General features: G+C 41.9%; 1 protein-coding gene across 4 annotated transcripts in view; it reads right to left on the reverse strand.

Moving 5' to 3' along the window:
* Positions 1 to 216: 216 nt before the first annotated feature.
* The window catches only part of Stat92E (Signal transducer and transcription activator Stat92E), a 146,888-nt gene continuing 122,477 nt past the window's right edge, over positions 217 to 24,627 (reverse strand). For 3 of the 4 annotated variants that reach the window (XM_075892711.1, XM_075892712.1, XM_075892710.1), the window contains exons 16-20: positions 22,129 to 22,284; positions 21,788 to 21,848; positions 16,497 to 16,622; positions 6,795 to 6,966; positions 217 to 279 (exon numbers count right to left, since the gene is read on the reverse strand). In XM_075892711.1, the coding sequence (XP_075748826.1) occupies positions 6,825 to 6,966; positions 16,497 to 16,622; positions 21,788 to 21,848; positions 22,129 to 22,284 (485 nt within the window). In that variant the 3' untranslated portion in view covers positions 217 to 279; positions 6,795 to 6,824. Of the gene's footprint in view, positions 280 to 6,794; positions 6,967 to 15,683; positions 16,299 to 16,496; positions 16,623 to 21,787; positions 21,849 to 22,128; positions 22,285 to 24,627 lie in introns of those variants that run through there. The other variant, XM_075892713.1, reaches the window with a different exon arrangement.

Genomic DNA, 24,627 nt, shown 5'->3' on the forward strand with positions numbered 1-24,627 from the left:
CGGAAGCGTGCTACTACTATAAAGGTCTCCGAGAGTGAAGGGTCATCTTTAGACGACTGGTGGCATCGTTGCGAAACTACAATATTAACAAAGCACTGAAATCTGTACAGAGCATACTGAGGAGCTCCGAGAAATGAGACTCCACAAGGATCCTTTGAAATGTGGGATGGGTGTGCGTCACACAGAGATGAAAAGAAAAAGAGAAGTCCCAACACCTCGCGTTAGAACACGCAACTTTCGGCTTTTCAAGGCAACAATTTTCTGCCAGAATAGGATTCCCTGTAAAATAAAGGGGAAGAAGAAAAGTAGGAATTAACACCGAATGGAAGCAGAGGGCTCAGATAATCATCAACACAACAATAACATGAAATATACTCCCTTACTACGGTAAGCCTTTCTGTTATGGCATAACAATTTTTCAGCTGCACACACAACAGTACTAACTAAAGATGGACCCGCTTTCCAAGATAACTGCCAACCTTGTAAGTACAGATCTGTGTGCGAGCAAAGGTAATTAATTGCATAATCTTCTGTTATGAATATTTTAAATGGACTAAACAGAGCGCACCTTCTTGGCATAATGTTTTTCTACAAGGTTTAAAATGGTGCCAGTTTCAGCACATTGACATAACCACTGGTTCGTCTTTTGCAAGCTACACAATGCCGAGAGTTCTTTAGGCCAGTTTTTGCCATATTTCATGCGTTCCATTGTAGCACATCAACAAGAAATGATATGCTTGAACCTTTGCTGTTATTTCATAAAGCAGTCGAACGCATGCACCCCATGGGCACAGAAAAGAGCATTAATGTGTTCAAGGGGTACTGACACAAAACTTGAAGTTTTCATTTTTTTTTTTGCATTCAACAAAAGGCCAAGCTTAACAAGGCCAAAGGCAGATTTTTTTTAGTGGGGGAGAGGGGCATTCATTGAAATAGTCATTTTTCGCTCTGCACTGTATGTCATGGCAAAATAGAATTTTGAGGTGGGGGGGGCAGAGGCCAGGTGTGTCGCTTCCTAGCTAAGCCACTGTACTCAAGAGCTTAGAAAATGCACTACCAAGCATCCGTGTGCCCTGAAAAACTAACTACGGTGTGTTTTTGAAAGCTAGTTTTGGTTCCCACTGTACCTTGACACCGTAACACGGTATGTGCCCATGCATGATATCATGACATTCCTGCAGCTACTCCACACCGTGATTCCATTGGCGACACACAGGCAGCCATTTAGAAAGCTTCGGCACTGGACATGATCACAAGCAGCCAGACTGCTGCACAAAACCACCAGGATAAGTACTGTAGCCCGACGTCAAGCTAATGTGTAGTAATGTGTAAAGGTGCGTACGGGAAAATCGGCTTCAATATCAAAATAAAATATCTTACCAGCATTTGCAAAGCGTCTAACTTGTTTAGAGCAACCTCTGTATACAGGAGATTTGTATAGCAGTATAAACACACCTCCAAAAAAATTGTGTCAGTATCCCTTTAAGATTTAATGCTATTTGCACAATTCCATACAGGCAAACCTCTTGTAAATTGCCTTTATGCAAGCCAGTACTTAATGCGCTTGACAAAACACATTTGAAAGCAATTCTGGTGCTCCTGATGTCATAGCTTGTGCAGCGGCAGTGTGCAGCATGTCAAACACTGGCTATGATGTAGAAAAAGTTTAGTACATAACTTTTAATGCACATATCATTTCCTAGTTGCACTTAGGAAAAATCAATTAAGCATAGCAATGGCTAACAGAACTAAAATTATGTTGCCTCTGGACTTTGGATAAGAGGCACATAAACATGTAGGCACATAAATTACTAAATTATGCCCCCTGTCCAGGTGAAGATAAAACATGACATGAAAATGGGAATTCTTATTGACACTTCCAGCCCTTTCAGCTTGATTAATGACCTGCTTCAACATCGCTGAAGACTTCTGGCAAAAATAAATTACAGCTGGGATTCTCGTACGATTACTATGTCTATGCATGTATAGGAAGGCTGTATATTGACTTCAACCCTTTCCTAAATAACTGCATCAGGCACAGGCACTCAGCACACCACTCCTGCATGAACACTTCTACGAGATATTAGAAAAGTATGAGCTATGTGCACTAACTTTACAAATGTGTTGCATCTGAATAAATAATGGAAGTTTTGTTGATAACTACTAATTTGAAGGAGCCACAATTGTCTGTCCTCACTATCATGCGAACCCAGTGGCAAAAATTGTTGATGAAATATGGGTATTTAAGCTTAAGCTCAGCCAAACAAAGATACACTGTCTATTTACCACAGTAGATATTCACCACTGAATAGAACCATGATCGTGTCACATCAACACGTCAAGTTACTCATGCCACGAGCATTGTGCTGCAATATACAGTGTAATGGCCTACAAAACCACACTAGCAATGTTCACACAGCAGTTACAGGCACGCTAAAATGAAAAGCTGAATTGGTTTGCATTGATAAATTGATGTCTAAGAAATCTAATGTCGTTAATGTCAATATCATATGTTTGTTAATAAAGGAGAAAAGAAAGGTTTCACTTTAAAATGTTACACAGAAATCCCCACGTACGACGTCTATTTTTTTCACTTTTGGCAACACTGACTCAACGAAATTTATCCGAACCTGGCTAGTCAAGACGATGGCCCCCTCGAAGGTCAAACTACATATCACCTAGTAGATGTTTATATTTATGATATCACAGCAGTTGGTGCAGGAATTTCAATGAATTGTCAGTGCGCACAATATTTCGCACTTTTTCTCACTTACCGAGCGTTTTCTCACAGCAAGAGTGGTGTTTGGGGTATTGTAAAATTGTAACTTACTAATGCACATAAAATTAGTTTTTTCTTTAGTGCCCCTTTAAGGGCAAGCCAAGTGCAAACGCACGCTTTCCCATTAGCATAGTGCATGTGAAATGCAGCATTTCTTATTGAGAAACTAACAACTCAACTTGAACTGTCAGAATTAAAAAAATGACAATAAGGACTCTGGGTCACAGAACATTACTTCCAGGTACTTTCAAGATTTGGCATGGTGGGCAGGTACTAAGCTTCATTGTTTTAGTATCGTCAAAACTACATTTTAACAAAATGAGTTGCAAAAACTAGTAGACATAACAGTTACCTGTCATTCACTTCAATATCCTAAAAGGAATGGTGCCACCAAATTTTGAGGCTAAAGCAAGCCTCTTGTGGGTTTCCTCTGTATGCTAGGACACCCCAGATGAACGCTCGGACACAGCAAACATTTAGAATATATTTTAATTCACCTCTAAAGTGTACCTAAATGTTAGTTCTCCCGGCCAAAGTCGATTGCAAGCGCTTCCAGAACTGTCGTAGCTCTCTAGGAAGGCCAACGAAAGTTGCAGTGATGTCACACCAGATCTGTAGTGAGGATAAGAATGTGCAGGTTTCCCCTCCAGCTAGAACAAACATTCAACACAGCGCACCCCCTCCCTATTATATGGGTCTGACTTAACGCCCCCTCCCTAAGTCACGGCGCTTCCTTCCTAATATGTCAATAAGTGGGGTTGTGTTTGCACAACCCCCCTTATGGGAGCGGCCGCCCCTTTACCCCTGTCTCGTAAGCACGCCTATTGTAATGAGGGGGGCGACATTGGGAGACCTCCGCTACGTACGTACCGGCAAAGCATCGCGGCTGCTACCGATAACACCTCGACCGACATACGTCACAGCCTTGTTTTGTGTGGCCACGTGGCCAAGCTACACTGCAACATCACAGCCCAATTCTGCGTGCAGAAACCGAAAACGAGAATGGTCGCCACAAAAAAGCCGATATTAATTTATTTAGCGACAATAAATGAATCTTGGTGTGTGTATGATGCTTCCTGGAGATATAAGAAATGCTTGCAGCAAAGAATGCACAAGCCACAAAAATGGTGGCACCACCCCTTTAAAGGAAGAGGCAAACTTGAAATTTAATTTTAATGAACAGCAATTTTCTAGAATTAGATGCTTCAGAATGAAAATTTACGGATAATTTTGCATCAGTGAGGCGTAACGCTACATTGTCACATAGCAACTCATCAGTATTCTGCTCCTTCGTTTGCAGGGATTTCTCCACTCAAATGATTTCTTGACAGTCAGGAGCGTGCACTGGTGAGTTCATATGAGTATGCTTATCACAGGACAACAGGGTTAAGAAACTGATGGTGCTGGTGTTTAGAACCAGTTATCTTAGTCCTTTTTTTTGGTCAATAGCGATTGCATGCTACTTCTGCTCCCACATGCAGCACACATTTAGACTGAAAAAACTTGAGCAGCAGAAGGCAGAGGTGGGTTTGGTTATAAAACTAAAAAACATGCATTGCCGAGCAGATAAAAATAGGCGAAGATATTATAACAACAGGGATGGAAGCAACCAAGCATTACAACTGCCTATACACACTAGTCGCTAATGCCGCTGGCACGTTATGCATTTCCTATGCTTACAAAGCAAGCGTCAAAGGTAATAGCAAGGTTTCTGGTCCATAGCAGACTGCTATACCATTAGCTTACTTGGTGGTTTATGACAAGAGTAGACAATGTTTGTAAAGACGCTGTAGTATAAATGAAGTGTCTCTGGCTTTCCCCCTCAGCTCACAAAATTTGAGAAGAAAGCCAAGCCCTCGAATAACAACTCTAGTTTACAATAAGCGAAAGCATTTCCACTGGTATTTCACGAGTAGTTTGTGTACTCCAATGCAGACAGCAAATGTAAGCAAGAACCTCTGCTCCGTGAATCTTCTATGCTTAGAAACTCACAAAAATATAAATGTTAACAAAATAATCGCTAATGTAAGAGTGGTGCAATAACTGTGCTATGTAACCAAGTGCTTTTCCCCCATGCTCTGCCATGCGAGTCACCGGTAAGGCCAATAATCTTGCACCCATCAGTAGCACCACTTTGTTCCCTGCAAGATGTAATTTTGCATGACATTAAAAAGGGAATAAACTTGAGCTCGTTGGCATGGCCTCATCGTAAAAAACAGCCTGGGAGCTAGACAGCGGGACTAGACAGCAAGATAGACAGCGGGACTTCACACTGACAACGCAAAGTCCTGTTGTCTTTTTTTGTCTCGTGCGATTGCGCAGTTTTCTGCACCAAATCTTGCACGACAGCTGTGCAATTTGCCCTTTGAGCAGTTTTGTTGTTTGCTGTCCTCACTGCGGTGTAATGCCCATTGAAGCAGTCATTGACCTCGAGAACGATGCCTGAAGGCCACATCTGCTATAATGCCCATTGTCAATTTTGGGTCCGACTCATACAATTCCAACAACCACTTTCTTGTATGCAAATTAATGTCTCCCCATTCATTCACCAACGATTGCCAGGGGCTGTAGATGTGCGCATGCAAATTCACTCGTCTTCAACCTTTCTTCGAAGCGCATTCTTTTTAGTGAGAGTACACATTTTTCTTCTATTGCTTAATCTGCCTTTTAAATTCGATTCCCCATTTTACAAGTACAGAAACAGTGTATTGATGCTGGCTTTAAGATTTCTGACGTTGCAAGTAACCGTGAACGATTCGTGACAAGCACGCTTGTAAGAGTGCAGCTTAAGGTACGTCGAATCTGTGGGTAAATGGGAGCTAGATGCCTATGCAGTAAATCACTATACTTCTGCATGGGAGCTTGCATCAGTAGCTTGCAAAGCGTTGAAGACCTCGTTGTCCGCGAGACCAGGATCTTGAACTTGCTCAAGGCAAGAATACATATATTTTTATTTCAATTCTAATTTATTTCTAACAACCGAGTAAAAAGGGGCAGCCACTACCGAAACATGACAACTCGATTTTTATTTCCATGACAAACTGTAACAGACCAACATGCACGAAGAGCCGTAGCAGCACATCTTATGCTGCAATTTAATAAAGCAATCGCCCACGTTCTCAATCCTCCACGTCCTTTCTCCGATCGCTTTATTTGCAAACTTGTTCTTAATAAACGAGGTGTAAGTATACGTTGTTCACGGGCAAATAATGTCCAATTGCTTGTAGGAGGAGGCTGAAAAGTGCTACAACAATCTGATACAGTTGATTAAATGTAGTGATCATGAATTGTCGAAGTCACCAAAAATTTGCTGTCAAGTACTTACGTGAAAGCATTTTAATGTCCTGAACTAATCCTGACGTTATAAGAAAGCAGTAGCCATGCACGGTATTAAAGACGCGCTCCTCTTTTACGCAGAACACTTACGAATACACCCATCCACTATTGCATGTTCATTCAAGAACACGCTACGCAAACAAAGTTGTGGCGACTGTTTGTTCACTAGCACCATCTGTGGTTTCCAGGATTTGGTTAAGTGTGAAACATTGCCGTCCTGCAGACGTGACCTGGTAGAACCTGAAAATGTTTCACTTAGACAAACACGCGCCCTTCATTTAACTTCAAAACGCGAGTCGACGTTACCTGTTTTCCAGAGGGGCATTCCGAATTTCCAGGAGCGTAGTGCAATGGCTGGCCAAGCAAGGCCAAGAATATGAAGGGCATTAAAGAAATAAAGAGAACGAAAAGATAAGGTGTGCAGGAACGGGACTAAAAGTGTGTGCAGAAGCAAGCAAGTGGTGATGAAGGCAATCGTTCCACTACGAGGGCAAAACCGTCAAACTGAAATGCGAGTGCAGGACAAACTGATGCTGCTATTGCAAAAGACTTGCTCCAATGCACTACAACAGAGCAAATAGAAAGGGTGGCTAGAGGCTAAGACAAGAAGCACGGCTCGTGGCAGAGCGAGTGCAGCGCTCATCAAACAGGAAAACGAAAAGGTTTTTTCCGAGCTCACCTGTCAGAGAAGAAGGGGGAAGGAAGGAGCTCAGTTAGCTTTGGTTGGGTACGGCGTGAGCTCAGTAACGTTGAAGTTTGTAAAATCAACTGGGATATCCAACTCGGCAAAGTCCACGTCACTCACGTCACACAGGTTGTAGTCGAGGTCAGGCGCTGCCGACAGCCCCGCCCTGGCAGAAAAAAAAAAGAACAACAAAAGGCGTTAGGCGGGTGGGTGGGATTGAATTGCCGCACCCTCGACAGCACCTGACCTCCTTTGCTCCCCTCCACCTCCGGCATACACCTTCATCGAATTTAGGCTACTTGAGGTCTCATCAAGTTTTGCCCAAGCTTTCGCACAAGCTATGTCGGGATTCCACATTCAAGCACTTCAGAAAGGAGTTTATTGACTGAACGGTACGGCAGAAGCGACTGAAAACAGCTAACACTTGCTTGCTCTGCAATGCACACATAAAACGGCTTTGCGTGAAAAGGAGTGACAGGTGAAGCGAGAAGATGACAGCACAGAGAAAAGAATCAGTTTCCCGTTTCATTCTGACCTGCTTCGTGTCATGGCCGGTGCACCAGCACACTGTGCAGAGGAAGAATGAAGATGCTGCAGACAACCATACACATATGCCATTCGTGTTTGCCAATAATACTATTGCCAAGTTAAAAAAAAAAAAAACAGTTGCACCAGTTTCTGTTCTAGCACTTTTATTGCTCTACAAAAATGCGCATGTTTCATAGCGCTAGCATCAGACAGCACATGTGCACACCTCCCCGTTTATCTGTCAACAAAAGATGTATTCTCAGACGCTCGAGAAACTAGCACAATAACTTATGACCCAGATCAGAAACACTTCTGTACTGCACGAGAGGAAAAATAATTTACACTAAAAGCTCCCAAGAAATACTTTTCTGTGAGAAAGCAAGTGCTAGCATCCTGCTGACCCAAAGTAGCAACTTTACAGATCATTTGGCTCTCGCTTTATTTCCCTCCAACTGCAGGTGCTGAGTTGGGTTCCAGCTACAAGAAGCGCGAGATACATGAAGTGACCTAGTTCTTACTTATAAAACTGGGAAAACAAAGTACAGATTTTCATTTTGCTTTTATAAGCTCCTTAAATAGGGTTTGTTGGTAACATGGTAGAGGAGGTTGTTTGCACCAGGCCAATAAACAACTTTACAACACTAAAAGTCAGAGTCAATCAAGTCAGTAACAGGAAGTCACAAAAAGAGTCAACATAACCATTTATTTTTCGAGACAACACTTTCCAGGAAGTGAAATGTGTAACGATGGCACGAAAGTACAACATCGATGAAGGAACAGAAGTGTTCAAGCATACATTAAAGAAAGAGGAGAAAAATGTACTCTGTAACAAACTCTTTTAAAACTACAACAAAACAATGCAAATATACAAGAGGAGAAAGGAATCTTCCAGCTATATTTGCGCGGGAAACAGCAGTAGCAACAGTATCAAGCGGGTGACGACAAGTCTTTCACTTTGGCAAAACCACACATGTATAACATGTATATTGTGCACAACTTACATCTAGAAATACATATTTGGCTTGGGTATCGCAGCACAATTATATGTGCACCGCAAGCGAGGATGGCAAAACTATGACAAACAACCAGACCAGCGTGACCGCACAGCCATGCCAGTCTTGTTGGGTCGGCTGGTACAATAGGCACGCACAAGATCAAAAACATCTATACATCAAAAATACATATCTGTATATGCTGGCAACCTTCACAGTGACAAGTGATATCTCCCTGGAAGATCGTCAATATGAATAAAGCTCGCTTTCATAGATACATCTTAACAAAAATAAGGGCCAACTGCCCAATACAACCAAGGTACGTGCTTCAATCGGCCCTCATAAAAGGCCCATTCAGTTTGGAGGACCGTGGTAACTTTATAGAATGCACTTTTTCGGAGAAGATGCTAAGTATCTGCAGATATTCAATTTACTAATGTCAGTTTTGAGCAAACTGTTGTGGGCGCATTGCTTCACTTGCCAACATATACTTCAAAGCGGCAAAACAGTTGACTGGAGTTTCCACCCACGTTCAACAAAAAATTATACAACTAGACATTCGCTAAGCCAGACACAGCTCCTGAGCAGAACTTGGAACATTCCTTACTATATCCAGAAGCTATTGCAAATCTAAAAAAAGTGCTTTCATAACAAAACAATGCCCTCATCGATCAAAATCGTGACTTAAATCTGAAAATAATAGTAATGACTATATTGCAATATGAACAGCCCAACATGAATCTTGCAGTATGGAATCGTTTTCATTTTATTAAATATAGAAGACTCAACAGTGAACAATCAATCATGCAACCATCAAACAATCTTATTGTTTGTTCAACAGCCATGCATACAGAAGATACAAGACACCATTGGTTCTTTTTTTTTTTTACACCAAGTCTTAGCAATGCGGGCGCCTTGTTTCAGGCAGATAGCACTGTCAACACGTTCAACAATTCTTTGCAGACCTTTACTCTAGAATACACTATAGGAGTAATGATTGTAGCCTTTTTTCTTTTTCTTCACAAGAGCTTCAGAGAGCTGCGCAGTATGCATTAATGTTTCTACAAAGGGCTAAGGAAAGCACCTGCAAAAGAGCTTAAGAGAGCAGCGCAGTATGCATTAATGTTTCTACAAAGGGCTAAGAAAAGCACCTGCAAATGACATGCTAAAACAGGTCATTGCAATGACTAAACAACAGTCGTTTCTAACTAAAACAGCTAAAATCTGTCTTCAAGGACTGACTAAAAGCTTAAATCTGCCTGAAACACTAGATATTGTTCAACCCATCATGGCACGTCAGCCTGCAATGACTTGCAGAAATAATTACTGTGCCAGCAAATGAGAAAGTTTACCAGCATTCTATATGAAGAAATAAAGAGAAGCACATATGCGAAATAGACCAAACGAGGAGCTTATTATTATAAGTGGTGACAACAATGGGATTCAAGCACCAGTTCCTCGGAAAGCTTGTTATAGAAAAGTACAGGTGGCAGCAACACCCGTGAGGTTTCCGCACTAACTATGAAATGTCAGATTGAGACAGCATCTGCCAAGGCCTGTAGCGCAATTCGCAACGGCAAGAGCCTATCAAGGTGAGATTAACGTCATTATGGCTCTCAAAGAATAGGTAGTTTTAGAATAGTGTACGTTCAGTTAACGTTTGTTGCTGATGCCCACTATTACCATCGCTTCACGGGGGCGCACAGGAGTGGTGCGCAACGCCTACACAAAGCTATATGCACGCTATTCTAAAAAGTGCCTAGGCTAACAATTTAATAATCTAAACTGAATTTGTGTTTCCCTGCTCTGTCCATTTAGGCACTGCTATGTTTCTTCCCTTTTCCGTGTAAATGGCGGTGTCGCTTACTCATGCAAAAATATGGTACAAATATAGCATGAATCGCACGGCTGCCCTCATCCCATCACAAAGGAATATTTCATGCTCTTTCTATCACATCTGCCAACCTGTCCACCACTAACATTGATAAATGTACTTCCAATATACAAAGAGGAAAAGCGATTCACTTTTTGATATTCTTCCTCTATAGTCTGAGATGCGCCTTTTCTTGGGGCACACAGACACCTTCTTGCCAACTAAGGGGAGAGTCGGGCGCATCGGAAAACTTCTCACAATTATATTTTTAGAACTTGCATGCAGCACATTGTTTGATGGACTATAATGCACGACTAAACAAGCTGCAAAACTTCCGGGACACAATCCTACGGCTCCTGGTGCAGCTGATGCACGGATGGTTCGTAACACTTTGAAGCTTGATCATAATGTCCATAATTGGTAAAATCATCTTTCTAATGCAGATAATAGAACAAAGTGGTCTCTTTGTTTTGCAGGAATTGCACAATGTCACTGACATGTCATTACTGCTCTTCAATCTGGTGATATAATGAATGCCAAACTTTTTTTTTCTTTTCTATAACTGGCAAGAAATACAGCTCCTTTTGTCACTTGAATATATTCATTAGGCTAATTTATTTTACAAATATGATGCCAGTCATTATCAATACCTTACACATCACTCAGACTTGTCAAAGACAGTGGCAAGTGTGTGCTCTTCATCTGAAGAACAGCAATCCTTCAGCAAACACATCTTGACAGCAAACACAACTTGGCAGTCAAGGCTGTGCTGCGTTTCCTCTTTGACACTGTCATGTCGTGCTACACTCTGAATTCTTGTTTAAGAGTATGCATCCCCAATTTACATGCAAGGACCTTTGTCTTGACTTTACTTTTCTTATTTTTGCACTACTGCCCTGTGATAGTAAGATTGAGAGGAATCTGACAGTGTCCCAATTCCTCCCTCAACTCAACTGCACCATTCCTGCCCAACTAAAGAATGTTCAGTGAATAAAGTTTAGTCGTAATGTGTAAAGTTTATGTTTGAAAAAGTACAGCGCTGATGGGCGTTTTCGGAAAAAAGAAATGATATTAGCGTTCACACAGCAGTTGAAATCTCGGAGCGTTGCTGCTGCGATAGAAGAAACTTACTTTCGAGAAGTGGAAAAGGAGACTTCTATTTGCAGAAAGCATGATTCACGAAAAACGCCTGCCATTTCCTCCATGCAATCGGTTGGTTAGCACCATTTCATGACTCGTCAAACTTTTTTGGAGTAACTGCACCAGAGATAGATGGACTGTCCCATTCCTCCAGCTGTCCCGAACTTCCCAGCTCTCCCCCATTTACTGTTGGATGCAGCACAGTGACAGCTAAAAACTTGAAGCAGTAAATTCCGACAAGATGTATACAATCTTCAGATCATGATTTCTTAAGCAACCTGGCTGCTGCAACTGTGAGCTACTTCAGAGGCCAAACTTGTCTCAATAAATTAGTCTGAAGTAAGCACTTATCTGCTACAAGGCCGAATCAAGTACAAATCAAACAATGCCTGAATCAAGCCAAAGAAAACACATTTCGAATACCAAACAGCCACCGTTACAATAACTGCAAAATTATGCCCACATTATCATACTCGTGATTTAAGTTTTGTAAGCACAAATGAATAATCAGGAATAAACAAGCAGGTGTACGCACAAGTCTTCAGGAAGTGCCAATGATCATAGTCTGGCAAGTAAAATGACATGGTTTAGATTAACAAACTGCACTCTGATAACTGTAATGCCATATGTTTCACAATCAAGAGTTGATTATTATCGAATAAAGTAAAAGTTGAAGTGCCATTTTTAAATTTCGTGCCAAAATCTCCGCATGTGACCTAACAAATTCCAAAACGTATTTTCAGTATTTTGGTGCCACTGGCTCGATGAAATTTCCTGGAACATCGCGTACTACGTCTATGGCACCCATAGATTACAATGTACTTCATTTTTATCAAATGGAAGCTACGTAGGACCCCCCCCCCCCCTCCCCAATACACTCCTTCAAAATTTTTTACGTCACAGTGTCTAATGTGACAATTTCAAAGTGGTGTCGCCCCCGCTTTTTCTTTTCGCACGTTTTCTCGCTTGATAATCATCATGCCACGGTAAGAGTGGTGCTTTGGGGATTGTGAAACTGTGCTTTACTACTACTAGTACTCAAAAATTCATGTTACTGTTCATGTGTCCCTTTAATGCTCAAAAGCACAAAATTTAATCATACTTCTACCTCAATTCAGGGTTTATTTCTGGGCAAATGAGACTGAAATGTTTGATGAACCCCCAAAAAATATCTGCACTCATCGACAATAGCCATACAATCTAGTAGTATGCTGCTCGATTAGATCTTCAAAATTTATGTTATGGCACTTAGAATCAGCATCTAAAATAAATCATAAGCTTCGCACGCGAAGGAGGAGTAAACTGTACATGAGCGCTTAGAAACAACTTGCGAGCAAAGAGCTCCTTACTACGACGACAACACACAAGCTTCAGAATAGGCAAATAACAAAGAGAGGGCTTGTAACAACTTCGGGAAATAATGCATTACAGAGCATTATGAGAAACAACACTGAAGTATATACACATACTAAGTTGAATTTAGAAACAGCAGAATATAAAGAAACGAATCTATGCCAACTTAAATTTCATTTTTGTCTTGATACTATGATATCACCCCCCAAAAAAAATTTTTTAATGAATCTGTCGGTTGCCTAAAGAAAAAATTCTTCACTTATTTTTTTTTTTCTTCTTCTTCTTCTTCACACACTATAATCACTTTATCTCTGTGGAATGTTAGTAGTGAGAAGCAGTGCTTCGTAAAGCTCATTGAAACAGGCCCCTACAAGGCTTACGGGTTCAACATTAGAAAGATAAAGAAAGGTGAATACAATGTGGCAGACTAGACTACCATAACCGTCCCATACAATGACGAATGCCCAGACATAGCAATGATTTCTGAATTGATGCCACAAACGACTTGGAAAACTGCTAATTACAGTCCTCCAATTGGCAAAAAATAGCACCATGATCAGGCATGGTAGTAGTATATGAAAATATGCTTATCAATGATCTTGTAAATATGTGAGTATAAGTTATTAGAAAATATCTAATATTGATGTAATGATGTGTCTCTTCATAACCATGAAAAATTTCCAGTGCCTAAGCAGTTTGGGGGAAAAAAATGGATGCATCGAGCATACCAAATCCATCAAAAAAGAACAGCTGACCCAGTTCACGCACACAGAAAAGTAAAGTGCTGCTGGGTCTGCGAGCTGGTAACATATTGACAGGTATCTCGAGTTACAGACAGATCAGTAGAAAAATGGTTAACAAGTTGGCACTAGCACTCTTGCCAAAGGGGTACCCTGCAAGAAAAGGCACTACTTTGCTGGATACGTAATAATTGTCTGCCCAAACTGACGGTCACTTCGCTCATGCTTATTCAGTCAAGTCTCATCATGTGATCGTTGCTGCTGTCGAGACATACAATTCAACTTTTTTTTTTCTCCAGGCGTTCTTCAAGTTTGTACCATACTGCATGCAATTTCATTTTAATTTGAGCAGATTTTTTTTTTATTTGTATACATACTACAGAATACTCAAGACAGCCTATGTAAACTTCTAGAAGGTGCACAAACTAGCTTAAGTTAAATTTAATTAAATGCTGGGTCTCACTTGTTCACCTCAAGATCTTTATTGTGCAGCAAAATGAAATACGTGAGCAATTTCATCATCTGTGCCTCACAAAATGTAGCCAGTACAGTCACAAACGTGAAACCGCAAGTACATCACTGCACACAATCTTTTAATCCTAAAAAACTTTTACGTCGCTGTATATTTGAAGCCGCAGTACCGTTTTAAGGCCACAGAAGGTCTGTGTCACTTGTTCTTGCTGATATACCAAGTGCTTCATTTAATTGTTGCTCATGCTTTTTAACAGGTTGTCACAAAATGGCAGAGGTTGACAAATCACAGAACAGACATCTTGGAATACAGAGATGCTTCTGAAGTTATTCCACGATGAAGTTTTGAAAAAAAGTAATTAACTGATATTTGGCTCGGGCGTCCATCCAAGTCTAGAAATAAGCATTGCTTAATAAATCTTCTGGCTTTGACTGACGAGCCATTTCAAGTTTAGCTATGCTGACAGCTTCGTGTTCTCATAATGAATGCCGAAACGCACTGTCTACTGCTTATCTAGATTGACGAAGTGCTTCAGTACTTCAGTACTTGGCTAATTACTTCAGTACTCAGTTCACTGAGCAAAAACTAGCTGTTGCAGTCACCTAGTGTAGCATGCATATAGAAGCATTCTAGTTTTCATCAGTAACCTTCGTATGAACTAAGAAGAGAGTTCATATAGGGAAAAATAATACACTAAATATTGTGAACAAATCAAGTTAATTCACAATTGAACTTCAAACATGAGTATGGAGAATTTGTATATAGCAAATACCGAATATTCCTCCGAGACTGCCAAGAATTCATAATGACCAAACTTGCTTTTTGTCTGGGTTATCAGGATTAGAAAATTACAGAAAGTGTTACATTTTGACTTGCTGAAAAATTAGCAAAGTACAACAATTAAGTGCCCAGCTTATCCGATGAACCAGGAGACGTCATATAACGTCAAATGTTAACACGCGAGGTACATGTAGATTCCTGTGCATCTCCAGCAGTTTGCCAGTGAAATAGTGAGAAACTTTTTCATTCAGCAGAACTTAGGAGAAGAAACTTAATTGCCCTACTAACACGCTAATAAGCAGATTTAGCCAACAAGCCCCAAAAATGTTTTCAACGGGTAACTTGCTTTCTCATACGTAGAGTTCCTGATAACTCTAATCTTTGGTGTTTTGCTTTATCATGTTAGATTCCAGTCAGCAGTGGCAGCATTTCAATGAGAAAAAAATGTAATACGTACTTCGTGTTGTCTCTTTAGGTGTACCATTTTTTTGTGATTACTTTTCCTAATCATGAATCTCTGAACAGCCTACACAAACACTCTTTCAATATGCAATAACTTCTCCTTGTAGATAAAGGTGAATCCTTCCTAATCACATTTTGACATTTAAAAACCTCTCAATTTTTTGGTACTCCATTCTCTTTAACTTTTGGCAGTCTTCAGATAATTTCATCAGTTTTGAAAAATGTTCAGGGACTGTGTCAATGAAAAAGGCCTGCTTCAGCACTGAGGGTAACCCCCTTCATTCAATGTCTGATTGATATGTGGGGTTTAACGTCCCTTCATTCAATGTCAACAGCTAGTTGTTGTTCAAAGATAATTTTCTCCTTCACGCACAAAGGTGAAGAACACTGCAGCAATTACGCAGCCTCACTAGCTAGCAAGTATTGATTACCACAAAGGGACAGCTTACAATCACAAAACGGGAATGGGAATGGGGGGGGGGGGGGGGGGGCAATGAAGAAGCACCAATATTATCGTACAGGCACAATGTACAGAAAATTCACTAAAAAGTTGAGGGAAGTAAATGTATATTCTTTAAGAGTGCAAAATATGCACAGTTTGCGCAATGTCTCTGCGAAAAAATGAGCTAATATAAAAGAAAAAACAGCTGCTTAGAAACGAGTTAGAAATGAGGTTAAAAATGACAAAACACATACTAAATAATGAGATAAAAGAAAATATGATTACAAGCGATATATTGGAGCACTTGTAACAGCACGCACTGCAGTACTTCCAAATATAATAAGAGAACTATTTAAACAGAAAACAAGGGATCGGGGGTCTCGCAAGAGATATTACAGCGACACCCTGCACACACCCACGTCATTAGCAGATGAAAAAAGAGAAGAAATGAATGCATGGGTACGTTGGCTGCTCGACAGGCAAGTAGCGCTCGACACACTGTCCTCTTTTGGTTTCTTTCTCACAAAATTCCCCTTCGATGGCTTCCAGGAAAAGCCAAGCAGGTTGCGCGCTCCGAAACCAAATCCTTCTCCCTTTGCACACACTTTACGCAGTCCAGGAGGCAAGCCAGATGACGCCGCCTTTAAGAGGAGGACAGAGGATTGCCGGTCCAACTCCTCGAAGGCCACAGCATCGTCGGATCCACCTTCTTCTCACTTTTGGAGGAAAGGAGGAAGGAAGGCAGGGAGGGTAAGCGGGGCGGTGATGCCAGGAACGGTTTGCGTGACATGAGGGAGCCCTACGGCTCCCGGATGTGCAAGAGGCAGGGAAGGCAAGGGATAAACGGCAGAGGATAGGAGGGGGGAAAGGGAAAGTGACACAGACCGGTAGGCAGGCAGCAAGTACACACTTACTGCATGGCCTGGTCAAGGGAGGAACCGTCGTGGTAGATGCTCGCTCCAGCGTCCGGCGAGTGTGAGTGGAAATAGGACTGAGGCGTCGATGGGTTGCTGTCAACGAGGTTCAACATCCCCGACAACCTGCCAGAGAGCAAAATGGAAAAGACCTCTCGCATTTCGAAATGCACGCATTTTCGAATGACACATGTGGATGTATGGTTTTGCAAGGCTAAGGTTATTACCACCGTGATTATGAATTAGCATTTAGCCTTCCTTAGGCAATGCATACCCACATGCTCTATAGCAATCATTACAATTGTTATTTTTGCAGACGAATCCAAAGTTATCTTAGCAGGCACAACAAAGTACCAAGCAGGGAATGCTGTTTCTGAAAGATGAAGCTATAAATTCATTGCCTAACAACACTAATGCACAGCATGTACACAGTCGTCCTTTATAAAAGGGGACATGCAAGCTCGTGGCCTGCGCTCTGCGAGAGCGGCCCCCAGCTCCATCAACCGACAACTAAGGAAAACACACGCGCTTTTGGTGCATTCCATTGGCAGACAAGATAACGAGTCACGGCCAGTAGACAAGCGCTGCAGCACGTTGTCTGCTGGCAACAAACCAAGTGTGGTGCACGAGCACAATGCAAGCTATAGGCATTGCCCATTAGAGGAGGAGAGAGAGAGCATGATCTAGCAGCGCTTGTCTACCTGCCACGACTCGTCTGCCAATAAATTACGCCAAAAGCAATCGTGTTTTCCTGAGCTGTCGATCGATGGAGCTACAGGCAGCCACTGCAGCGCGCAGGCCACGAGCTCGCATGTTCCCTTTCATAAAGGACAACAGTGTACAAACAGAGCATGAAACACGTTTTGTAATGCGAACCTACAGTCTTTGCTGAGAGTGGACCTAGCATCGCCTTGCCTCAAACATGTTAGTCCACATCACTGATAAAGGTTCAGTAAAAACCATTCTAATATTTCTGCAGGATCACAAAAAAAAAGCACATATATGCAATAAACCTATGTGAACATGTTTATAACTAATAAAACAGGGACACTGCATGGTTCAGCTTTAAAAGATGGCCAAAATAAGTGACGTAGAGTCAAATGATTACTTTTCGGGTTATCTTTACTTTCATGACGCATAACTAGTGTCAGACATATTGGCACCTATGGACAGCAACATTCTTATAGGAGTGCTAGAATCACTGTAACCTGTTAGCACGTACTATCGTGCTGCAAAGAGTAGTTTCTGATGAGATCGTTCTAGGACACAAACTCAAATTTGTCGATGCATTGCCGAATACATGCATGCTTTCCTGCAAACAAGAGAGCCCATACTTTAACAACGATCACGCAGTGGTCATTACAGATAAGAATCTCTGGCAAAGCCATAATGTATTATGTGGAAACTTGGTGCGAACACAATGTATCACATGTCCATAAGCGGTTTCTATGATCCTTCCCTAGGACTAGGCAAGAAGTAGGAAGAATAGCATCATTGAAGTTTTGTTATAAAAGTTTGATAAAAGGTTCTCGTACTGCTAGAAGTGCACAAATGATGCCAGGATTCATGAAAGATAAGTGGGTGGCTCAAATGGGTAGTTCATAATTTTTTTGTTTTTAAATATTTTTGCCAACTTTCGTCCATCTTATGCACTTTCCAGAGCAAACTTTTCTTCACAGGTTTGCATCGCCAAATTTTAACTCAAAGTGCTGTGCCAAAAGGCCGATATATTTGTAAGAAGCCTCACAGTTCTGTTTAAAGGCTTTTAAATCACACACAAGCTTCCTCATGCACGTGAAGTGTGTCTCCAGAAGGACAAACAAAACACACAAATTATCGAGCAGAAGGTGCATCAGTGCAGAAACATGCTCCCGGCATGCACTCGGAACTTACATTACAATGAATTACAGTTAGTCTATAGTTATAATGAGTTTTTATTCCAAGCATGAAAGCCATATTAGAGAGTAAAGAGAAATACATGAACCATAATACTGCCCATTTCTACTCATCTTGGTTGTGAAATTGAAAAGTGAGAGATTCATAAGCTCAGAGGCTGATAAGTTCTTATTACGTTGGCTACATGACTAGTATGGCATTCACAAGAGGTAGTAAGCAAAAAATTAAGATGTATTAAACGGTGAACCTGGACATAGCAAAAGGGAGCAGCTTTTGCTTCAGAAATGTAACACACAATTGCTTCACTTATCACATTGGCCCCTCGTGGCTGCTACAGATAGAAGTTTTACACACACTATGCAACAATGTCGCAAGTTACTTGGCTACAATCGCCTAACGTGTGTCACAAACAAAGGGGGGCTGCGTGCAGGTGCTGCTACTTGTACTGCATGTGTTACTATGCAAGCTTTCTGTTTGGTGCGCCCGAGGAATAACCTTTTCGAAGGAGGACTTACATGCATGGCCTCAGACAAGAAATATACAAAATCTATAGAAAGAAAAAAGAAGCAGAGAAAGAAGGACATTTTACAGAACAACAGGCTAACGCTAGTGGGTTTGGAAAAAAAAATGCAAAAGACCATTGGCTTGAAGCCACACAATTGAAGACCAACCACAGCAAAATTATCTTTGTCCTAGTAATTAATCAGCACTAGAGCTCTATACAAAATAAACAATCATGGCTAATAATGGTCTAAGTAATCAATATACACAGCACATGTCTCAACATGTTGCCTCCAGAGGTTTTTTCCCTTTCTTTTTATTTTAAAGTTCAAAGAAAGCAGTTTCCAACCTTTAAGCTGCTTGTTCAAGGTGAACCACCACATTCGGCTGATGGAAGTGTTATCTTTTCTATCTATCTCTCTCTCGCAATTTTTTGATTGTTTTGGTATTAAAAAAAAGAACACGAATTTCAAACTATTTGGGAGGCACATGCTTGTGTAAAAACTTCACTGCAGTTCGCTTCGGAAAAAAAAAAGGTCAAGAATTTGGGGCACGGGTATGAAGTGACTTCCATGCAAAGACCCCTTCGAAAACAGACTGCAGAAACACACCGCCACCACAAACAAGATTGAGTGAGGGAACGAGACTCAGTGAGAAACATTGTAAAACAGCAAGGAGCGAGTTATGAGAACCAGCATTCAGTCATGCAAGACCGCTGTGCAATATCTCATACATCGTGCGTCCTTCTGCTTTCCTCTGTATGGTCCAGAATGAAAGTCCTCACCTTCCTTACCTCGTCGATTATAGTACATTCTCCCACTGCTCCCATGCAGTACAGTGAAAGCTACAGAGCAAACATAAACTAATCATGATTTTTTTCAGAAACGAGAGCTTAGTCATTGCAAATTCTAGTCTTAGTTTCCATCAAATAACGCAATGTTCATGGCTAGCTCAACTTCCCGGAAACAGCAGCATGTTCACAGCAGCTGGTACAACACCCATAGCTTTCACTGCACTCCACAGTGTGCAAATTCTCCTCTCTCTCTCTTATTTAAGTAGGGCCGACTATAGAGCAGGTGTCTCAAAGATGCGGCCCGCATCCTGCACATTGCAATATTCATCCCACATTTATTTTATTTTGTTAATAAGTATTTTCCTGAAATAGCCAGGCATGACTAGTCTAAAGCACTGTTTTCTTTAGGCACCCCATATGGTCCCCACGTGTTGACACACAAGATTTAAGCAAAAATTACACTCGAACCTCATTACAACTAAATTGCATCTTACAAGGGAATGAGTTTGTTATGCCCAAAAATTTGCTATACAGGTTATTTTCAACTGTATATATTCAACACTATTTTAATTTACTTCGTTATAACTGATATTTCAGTGCTGCTGGAGCATAAACCAAATGAGCCTGCCCGTCTCTACTGCCTGGAGGGCGCACAGGATAACATCCCCCCTTGCATGTTAAAACTGCCGTTGAATGCTCAAACAAGACGAAAACGATCCGTTTTTAGCAAGCACGACAAAATTCAGGGGGGTGGGATTGTCACTCGATTAGCAGCAGTGAACTTTGATTTTAAGGGTGCGGTAGCGATCACTGGTGCACATGCTATCTCGGCGAGAATCAGTGTGCCTTCAGCACGAAGGGACTGTGTGAAAAGAGCACTTCTTTTCAGTTAGTAGGGCAAGTTAGTAGGGCAGAGTGTGCATTGTATTCATTGTGCCGTCATGCTGCCAGGGCTAATCGGCTAATCGCGAACGCTAAGGTCTCGCGGCGCAAGACTGCAAAGTGCGTGACGAGTTGACCTCCAAAGATACGTCGTTGTTAGAGTGGTCTTGGAGAGTTTCCATCAGTGCCTAATCTGACATCTCCTCAGTAGTAACGACTAGGTTGTTCACACACACACAAAAAAAAAAGCAAAGCGAGACGTTGTTTGGGTGCAGTGAAATCTTGCATGAGTGCACGGCGTCTAAAACGAAGAGACGACACGAATACCACAGAAAACGATTCGGTAAAGTGCTCTATATATGAAGCGCGGCCCCACATACGTGACGTTAGCTAAATGTGTAACAACACAAAGTGTCTGTCACCTGTATTGCGGCAACAACAGCCGCAACGCAGTCTCGGTGGGGCAGACCCGCCTGCCCGTCTCACGTATACCCGAGCGCAACAACGAGTGCTCGCTCTCGCCTGGGAATCACCGCCACTTTACACGTTATTGGCAACGTGGCAACCGCAGAAGATGCATGCTTGTGCGAAAATAACAAAATCAGGGGCAAAATTTCCAGATTTTCCGTGGCAAAATTTGTTATATCAAGGACGTCTCCCACTGTTACAATGTTACATAGAGGTTGCAAATACGTGTGCTTATATGGTGTAACGGTAGGGAATCGAAAAACTTCGTGATATCGTGGAATTCATTATATGCAGGTTCGTTATAAGCATTTAACTGTATACATAAAAAAATACAAGACTGTCTTGGCCACGGGGCAGAAACACCCAGAGATGAACACTAAAAATCATTTGCGAGATCCTCACTCTCAGGACATAAACATCTCCAACACAAGTGGCCACGAACGACGTAGAATATTTTTAATAGCTAAAAATATTATGCATCCACTAGAATTCCCAACCTCCAACACAAGACAAAAGAATGCCAATAACCATCCTTGATTACTGTACACTGAATCTCTTCAGCGTGAAAGCCCCCTGCTGCTTATTAACATGTACATGTCTAGCTGACAGCATTTCAGATTCCATGGCAAAGAACTCAATTGAAATAACAGCATTAGAAAATTAACCAGAACTTGATCCTGTGGTAATGCTGCCAAACCACTGTGATAATTAAGGGAGGGAGAACACATGAGCCACATTATTAACTACTCACCCTGGTATCTGAGTGACAAGGACTGGCTTCACATAGCCATTGCTGGTGGCAGACTGAGTGTCTGAGGAAGAGAAAAAAAAAAGTGTGCTGAGGTTAGTGCTTCAATGTAATACAACCTCAAGGACAACAGCAATGCTGTTGCAGTTGAAAACTGTCTTCGAAGGAAGACTTTCTTTTTTTTCCAAAAGACAAAAACAACATTTGTATTGTGAATTTTCTCCTACTCGTCTGTGTCTGCACACGTGGCTTGCTATGCAACACGAATGCACTGCCACCCAGAGCAACTTTCTGCCATCATAGATATTTGTATGAGAGTTCATGAACTATCCTGATCAACCTACCTGTAACAGGAGTGTAGTACTTCCCAAACGCCTGATCCTTGGGTATGTCGGGGTACATGAAGGTGAGCTGCTGGAGATCGCTCACCCGATCTGCCAGGCTTCGGATTGTGAAGTCTCGACTTGTGAACGGCTGGATCATTATCACTTCTTTTGAGTCTACATGAAGACAAAAAAAAAAAAAAAAGAGGCTCGAATGTGAAACACACTTTTATCACCATACTACCACTCTACAATCTCTTGTATTTACAGCTTTCTGCCCCTTCTGGCATAGACTAAACTAAGCAACACACGTCAAGTACAGATTTACACTAGAATACTCCAATATGAGTACCAGTCTAGCGGGGCTAGCAGAAAAGTTTTCCGCAACGTTGGTCAATCATAACGAAACCCTGTTCTTGACAGCTTTTTTTTTTTCGTTTTTTTATAGCAGTTAGATAGCAGGTGATACATGTATGGCAATAATGCAAATCGCAACAGCAGCCAAATGATGTGCACTTCATTGGAAAGTGCTAACAAAACCATGCCACGAGCTTTTTAAGTATAGAGAGCTTTTAAGGGGGGACGTGGCAAGTAAAACTAATTTTTTTATTAATGTACTGTTTGTGATGAAATTTGGTGTGTGTATGTGGATGATTGTGAGGATTCCAAATATGAAAACCGTTTTCAAATACCTCTTGTACTTTTTGAGTTACAAGCATAATTATACTAATTAATGCTATTCACACTTAAAGAGATAATTATTGCTAAATGAAATTATTTTTCCATATTATTATGTTCCCAAAGCATCAACTTGTGCAAAGAAGCTATTAGTTGATTTTTCTAGTTCTTGTAACCATAAATAAAATTTCCAAAACATGGATGTTGTTTTGCGCACACATCGCAGTAATTATAAAATGTGTTCTAAAAATTTTAAATGATGAGTAAGAAGAGAGATAAAGCTTTATTGCACTGCTAAAGGCCTCCTGAGCCTAGTGCAAAAAACAGAACGACTCTATCAGTCTTTGTTAGAAAATGACAGATGTTCTAGCGAAGGCACATAGGCGAAAATCAAGAGTTGAGAAAACTGACTTTGAAAGTTCACTCTTGTTTGGAAGTTCACAACATGCCTAAAACACTCAGAATCCTCCTGGGCAGTAATCCTGAGATGCTGTGGCCTTGGCCTCTGTAGAGCGCAACCCAGTTTTGCGCTTCTTTGTCGTGGAACAATGCGCCTTTTGAGCCCTCTTTACCCTTTTGGCATCCTTTTCGGCTGCTCGCCGCAAAGAGCAGTCTCCTGGATTGAAGCCCAGTTGAGCAGTGATCTCTTGCAGCGCACTCTTGCAGCCACCATTGAAACGGCAGACTGCATCTGCAACTGCACTTTCCACACTTCGAAGGGAGGCGAACTGGCTCTTGGACTGGAGTGACCAAATGAGGCTGTTCATACTCTCCACAGCGTTCTGGGTTTTTCCCTGCGCACACCTTTCAAGGAGCTTTTTGTTCGAGAGGCGCTTGTAGATTGGCAGCAGTGCCACTCGCACGTGAGGGGGCAGTTTATGTTTGTGAGGCGGCAGCGGCTCTCCCTTGGCCAATGCCTGATTGTGCGGGCACCAGGAGTCAGTCCCACTTGGACACAGGTTGTGGTGTGGATCCTGGTCTGTGGATGTTACATGGTAATAAGTGGCCATGATGGCCCTCTCCATGCCAGGAACATCGTTGGGGTGGCTCTTAATGGCCCAGCCATAATAATTCGTCAACTTCTTTATCAGGCCCTGCGTCAGCCGGCCTTTGCCACCCATGCTCAGTCCTCGGCCTTTGGATTTGTGCTCATCAAGAAGGTTGCGCAAGGAAGTGCCCATTCTTTTTTTCACATGGTTCACACACTCCTGTTTCTTAATCACCATGTAGCCATACACCTTGTCTTGCGTGAGGGCAAGGTACGTACGGCTGTCACCGTCGCAGAGCACATTGATGTATCGAAGCTTGTACTTGGTAAACGATCTTTCAAACATGATCCTAGCTGCTTCTACTTCCATTTGGCCTGCATTAGCATCGGTGTTCTTTTGGCACTGTGGCTTGTGTTTCTCAAGCCACTCCTCATAGTTGTCGTCACCAGGCTTGGGGCCAACAGCACAGCCTTGGCAGTAGTTGGACAGGACACAGTGGTCCAAGACCAAGCCTGTGTACAGCTCGATTACACAGCCCACGCCAATATGACTTCTGTGCCCCCTCGTCATCCACGTGCCGTCGTAAATGACGTCAATGTTGCCTGGCACTCCTCCTAGGTCCTTGTAAATGTCATGCACCTTCTGTGCACTTTCTGCTTCAATGCGGGTGGCAGCTGATGTGGTGGCAGGGTGGCTGTACTTCCTTTGCAGTCTCTGGTAGGACTTGTGGTGCAGTGCTCGATGCGAAATGTCCATCGCAGAAAAAATGTCATTTATGGCAGATTGTTTTCTGCCAACTGACTGCACAGCCCTCAAAGCACGCACGTTTACCTCAAAGGGGTTCGTTTTTTGT

The sequence above is a fragment of the Rhipicephalus microplus genome, chromosome 4 (genome assembly GCF_043290135.1).
Source record: "Rhipicephalus microplus isolate Deutch F79 chromosome 4, USDA_Rmic, whole genome shotgun sequence".
In the NCBI taxonomy this organism is placed as follows: Eukaryota; Metazoa; Arthropoda; class Arachnida; order Ixodida; family Ixodidae; genus Rhipicephalus; species Rhipicephalus microplus.